Genomic DNA, 5571 nt, shown 5'->3' with positions numbered 1-5571 from the left:
ATGTTGTACGTAGTTAGAACTCCACTTTTTGAGTAGAACCTTACCAGAAACTCACATAAATTTTTGGGTGCAGAAACAACAGATAGAGCACTATATTAAGAATAACAAAGATCTGCCTATCCCTATTCAGGAATCAGGAGTAAGCCATGAAGGTCACAAACATCTACTGCTTACTGATCATTTTTCTGGTTTGCGTCACCAGTTCAAGTTTAACACAAGCACGTTCCAAATCATCGACAAAAGTGATAGCAGTACACGCAGAGACAAGGACTTGCTTCAGTCGCAGAAGCCCTTGCTTCCTCCACCGGCTAACCTGCCCAAGACAGTGTCCTTCATCACACCCCAAAGATCCTAAAGCTAAAGTTTGTTATATAGACTGCAACTCACCAATATGCAAGGCTGAATGCAGAAGTTAGTATATTTCTTCTTCCATATATATATATAACACAGTTACATATCCTCATTTACTTTTTACAACGTATATCATAAATAACATATGGTATTGTATTAAGTATTACTCACAAAAAATGTTTGGTGACAATTCATAGATCGCAAGCCAAATTGCAGCGGCAGAGGAGCAGCATGCTTGGACCCTCGCTTCATTGGTGGAGATGGCATAGTTTTCTATTTCCATGGCAAGAGCAAACAGCACTTTAGTTTAGTATCAGATCCCAACCTCCAAATCAACGCCCACTTCATTGGACTCCGGCCTTCTGGCAGAACACGAGATTACACGTGGATACAAGCCCTAGGGATCTTGTTCGACTCTCACGCTCTCTCTCTTGAGGCCACGCCAGCTGCATCATGGGATGAACAAGTTGAGCACTTGAAGTTTTCTTATGACAGACAGCAACTAAATGTACCCAAAGGATACTCATCAAGTTGGACATCAGCAAATGAAAACCTGAAAATAGAGAGAACAGAAAGCAGAAACAGTGTTATTGTGACTATACAAGAAATTGCTGAGATATCAGTCACTGTGGTACCAGTTACTAAGGAAGATGATAGGATACATAATTATCAAATACCTCCAAATGATTGTTTCGCACACTTGGAAGTGCAATTCCGTTTCTTCGAACTTTCACCAAAAGTTGAAGGCGTGCTCGGAAGGACCTACCAGCCAGATTTTAAAAACCCTGCAAAACCAGGTGTTGCTATGCCCGTTGTAGGCGGAGAAGACAGATACAGAACCTCATCACTTTTATCAGCAGACTGCAAATCCTGCCTGTTCTCTCCAGTTGTAGGGCTAAATCAGGATCTCGATTCTATGAAAGACTTGGGTATTTTAGACTGCAGAGGCAGCACGATAATTGGACAAGGAATAGTGTGCAAGAACTGAGAATAAAGAATTTTAATCCATGAAAAAAAATTCATGGACATGAAACTTTTCTCTCTTTTCTTTCCCTTTTTATCTCTTTCACAAGCTTTTTATCTCAAAAAAGTAGAATGAGAAAAGTATACAATTAGTATTCGCAATCAATTTAGCACACAGATGATTTTCTCCTGTATTTGGTTTCAAACTCAGCAGAAGAAATGGGACAAGAAGCAAATAAATCAGTGCAAATGTTATATGAACACCAATATGCAAGATCATAACAGCTGATAATTGCAGAAACCGTGCTTTGTTTTTTGCATTGTTGAACGAGTGTTTCGTAAATTGATTACATATATCCATATCCAGAAGTGTAATATAAATCCAAATAAATAAGAACAAAGAGTAAACAATAGGCTTCCTACAACAATCGTGAGGACAGTATTGGATGGCTGCATTATACCAAGTATTCTTTCTTCACTATATTACAAATCAAAATAGGAAAACAATGAAGCCAACAAAGAAGAATCAAATTTTAACTTAACCTTCATTTGGAGCACCCAAACGTGTTTATCAGAGAAATGGTTCCTCTCATCTTCCACGGGGATTTACTAATTGAGAAAATACAGCGCTCGTTGTAGTATCTTCTACATCATCATCCGTACCAGAGTTAGGTCCATTCATAATGTTAACACTATTGTCAAATTGCTCAAGTGAGGACAATGGTAAACCTTGAATATGATTGGTGCTGTTATCTTCAGGTTCAGCAAGAGCAGATGACATCTCCTCCAACTGAAGAGCATATTCAAGATTCCATAAGACATCTCCCATTGACGGCCTATCCGCCCCATACTCTGCCAAGCACTTCTCTGCAGTCTCCCCGAATTTCTTCAACGAAGCAGAATTTACCTTACCCACAAGGTTTGAGTCCATAATTTGATCAAGCATCCCCTTCTTTTGCCAGGTCATTGCCCATTCTGCTATATTTACTTGCTCTCTTGGGAGAACGGGGTTCAAAGCTGGTCTAGTGCAGAGAACTTCCATCAAAACTACTCCAAATGAATATACATCTGACTTTTCAGTTAACTGTTGTCTTCTGAAGTACTCAGGATCAAGGTACCCAAAACTTCCTTTAACAGCTGTGCTAACATGGGTCTGATCAAGAGAAGGTCCAGTTTTTGAGAGGCCAAAATCAGCCACCTTAGCCACCAAATTCTCATCCAAGAGGATATTTGTTGTCTTGACATCTCGGTGTATAATGCTCTGAGTTGCACCAGTGTGGAGATAATGCAATCCTCTCGCAGCACCAATGCATACTTCAAGCCGCTGTTTCCATGAGAGAGATGGAAGATCTGCACCATAAAGATGGCTCCTCAGAGGTCCATTAGCCATGTATTCATACACCAATATCATCTCAGACCTCTCATCACAGTACCCAATCAGAGAAACAAGATGACGATGTCTTAGCTTAGATAACATTTCAATTTCGGTTCTGAACTCAGCTATACCTTGTTCAGACCTTGGATTTCCTCTTTTAACAGCTACATTAGTCCCATCTTCAAGTGTTCCCTTGTAAACTCTTCCGAAACCACCAACTCCAAGGAGCATAGTCTCATCGAACTTATTGGTCGCTTCCGTGATTTCCTGGAAAGAGAAGAACCGACCAAGATTGGTGGAAGTCAATGATATGCAGCTAGCAGTTCCACTCTTTTGAGAAACAGTAGACATTTTTGTCAATGTCAGTGAGTTTCCAATCCCATACAATGGCAAAGGCAACCATGAATGTCCTTGTTGAGGATCCTTTGACTTGCGAGAAACAAAGCAGCAATAGAAGAGAGCCATCATCACCACTGCAGCAACACCAGCTATAGCTAAACCAATGATTATTACAGTATGCTTCTTTTTCGATGCTGAAGGAGGAAGAAGATGTTCGACAGGAGAAACTCCATCCAAGCTTCTTGCTTCATTGCTCATCTTAATGATCTCCAGACCGTTCATGATAGCACCATCACTATCAGCTGCAGAGTCTGGACCAACACTTATGGTCAAGACTCCTGAATCTGAAGAATTTGCAACAAAATCTTTGTAGTAAGGCACAGCAAGACCCCCAGTTATAGTTGAGAGGTCTACACTTTCCCAAACATCCGAGTTAATGTACAGATTGAAAACAAGAGAATTGAGAGACTTGCTGACAATATCACAAAAATGGATCCTTAGGAAGTAGGAGAAATCTGGATCAACATTAAAAACCCAGGTAATGTTGAAGTTACTATTTGCCACATTCGGATCTCCCATATTTTCAGAGGTGGCATAAACCCAGTTTGGTGCTGTTTCAGGAGTAACTGAAGCTGGATACTTGATAGTTGAAGGGCTGACAGAAACATTCGTGGCAGAGCTATTCACATGAAGATATTGCAGATCGTTCTGCCACATTCTTCCTAGTGTATCATTTTGAGCAGTAAGCAATGGACCGCCCATATTCACTCGATACACAGTCTCGAGTGCTAGCTCTGAAATCCCACTAACAGAAGTTGATGGCAAGGCCAAAGCCTGGTCAGGGAACAATTCAACTGGGACGGAGACAACTTCAATCGCGTTCACAAACGCAATTGAATTGTTTGAAGGAATAAAGGTGAGAGTCAAGGAATCCGAATCAACATTGATGGCAAACTCCCTCCACATATAAGAACCCTTGAAGTCCTTAAATGTGAAGTTATTTAGGAGCACAAAGTTCTCAGTAACAACAGTAAGGGACGCCGACTTCAAGTCATGCCCAGGACTCCAAATCGGACAGAAATACAACCGAACCCAATGATGGCCTTTTTGTTTGATATTGAATTCATAAGACACACTACGCGTGAAAATTCGGGCAGATTGGTAAATTGGGAAGGGGGCACTAGAATTGGTGGTGGCAACAAGTGAATTGGCTTGACTACTGAGTTTAACGGAGGAATGTTCTAAATCAGGGATAAAGGTCTGGCCTTGAAAAGTGACATTTTGTGAAGAACCACAAGCTAACAAGTAAGAATCAGCAGGAATAAAGGCTGCATTTGAGCTACAAACAAACACCCCATATAAAATCAAAGCTATAAACAAAGGCCCCCATTTCATAATCTTCATCTTTGAAAGCTCCAAGTACCACAATATTTGCTTAATTTAAGCAATCACCAGAACAATTCAAAACCGAAAAACAAAATTAACCCCAAAACATGCCCAAATGGAACAAACCCAAGTTGACAGCAATCTTATTCTCACTGAGACATTTCGTCGAACACCTTCAGATCTACGAATAACAATGCCACAACCAAACCACTAATGTTAAAAACCACAGCAACCCAAATTGGCAAAACAAAGTATAATATCAATAAGAAAGTTGGGTATTTAGATTAAGCTAAAGCTGATGCAATTGAAGTTCAAAAACTGTATACCTCTTTTCAATTGAGCATACAATTTGGAGGAGAGAGAAAAGAGTTAGAGGTGAAAGTGTGCCCAGTTGAGAGAAGGGGCATCAATGGCAGCAAGAAAGGAAGAATACAAATACGGAGTATCAAGTAGTAGTACCAACTACCATGAAAACTCAGGTAAAGTGAAGCAGAAATTGAGCTCACCAGAATTACCAGCCCTTTCCAGGCTGTTGATTAGCCTGTCAATTTTTAGAGAGAAAGGACCCACAAATTAGGAAAAAGATGTGAAACTTCAAAACACGAATCAGTCGCACATTATTTGAGCCTAACCCAGCTGTTTATGTTTTTGGTTTTAGTTTTAGGTGGCTTTTAAGATTACAAGATTTTATGCCCTTGTCATTAATTTAGTAAATCACAAGTTTAGTACAAAGGGATGCCCCCTTCATAACTGTTTTACGATTGCTGTCCAAAAAAAATAACTGTTTTACCGGAATCTAGAGATAAACCCGAAGGATATACTCCGTAGTAAAAGTTTGTGGAGCGCTAAAAGCGCCCCATATCCTAACACTTATAAAGCCTTGAACTTCTTTTACTATTCACCCAATAGTGCACTTACTATTTTACCTCTATTTTGTGCCTTCACTTTTTTTTGTTTTATTCTTATCAATAGTGTGGGGACAATTATACCCTTGTCATCTTGCTACCATTTGTCTCCTTTTTTTTCTCTTTTGCCTTCTCTTCATCCTTTTGTTTGCAACACAATAATCCATTCCATCGAATTTCTCCCGTCACTCTTTCTAATCTAACTTTCCTCCGCCCCATCGCCTATCCTATCAATGTTGCTTGTGGAATGCT

At 40.0% G+C, this 5571-nt stretch overlaps 2 protein-coding genes across 2 annotated transcripts; one reads left to right on the top strand and one right to left on the bottom strand.

Moving 5' to 3' along the window:
- LOC110803522 (uncharacterized) lies at window positions 1-1463 on the top strand. Its single transcript, XM_022009032.2, has 2 exons — window positions 1-411; window positions 549-1463. Exons 1-2 carry the CDS (start codon window positions 147-149, stop codon window positions 1337-1339), a joined length of 1056 nt encoding a protein of 351 aa, XP_021864724.1. The 5' UTR covers window positions 1-146; the 3' UTR covers window positions 1340-1463.
- A 143-nt stretch (window positions 1464-1606) lies between these two features.
- Window positions 1607-5045, bottom strand: LOC110803536 (receptor-like protein kinase THESEUS 1). The gene is made up of 2 exons (XM_022009055.2): window positions 4741-5045; window positions 1607-4595 (listed from the first exon to the last, which is right to left on the bottom strand). Exon 2 carries the CDS (start codon window positions 4430-4432, stop codon window positions 1904-1906), a length of 2529 nt encoding a protein of 842 aa, XP_021864747.1. The 5' UTR covers window positions 4433-4595; window positions 4741-5045; the 3' UTR covers window positions 1607-1903.
- Window positions 5046-5571: the final 526 nt, after the last annotated feature.

The sequence above is a fragment of the Spinacia oleracea genome, chromosome 4, assembly GCF_020520425.1.
Source record: "Spinacia oleracea cultivar Varoflay chromosome 4, BTI_SOV_V1, whole genome shotgun sequence".
Lineage (NCBI taxonomy): Eukaryota > Viridiplantae > Streptophyta > Magnoliopsida > Caryophyllales > Amaranthaceae > Spinacia > Spinacia oleracea.
This window is presented reverse-complemented; position numbering and strand designations above follow the sequence as displayed.

Bases quoted from the DNA above. Each gene is read 5' to 3' on its own strand.
- LOC110803522 (XM_022009032.2), top strand. From the start codon at position 147: ATGAAGGTCACAAACATCTACTGCTTACTGATCATTTTTCTGGTTTGC. The intron at 412-548 runs GTTAGTATATTT...GACAATTCATAG, and splicing joins ATGCAAGGCTGAATGCAGAA to ATCGCAAGCCAAATTGCAGC.
- LOC110803536 (XM_022009055.2), bottom strand. From the start codon at position 4,432: ATGAAGATTATGAAATGGGGGCCTTTGTTTATAGCTTTGATTTTATAT.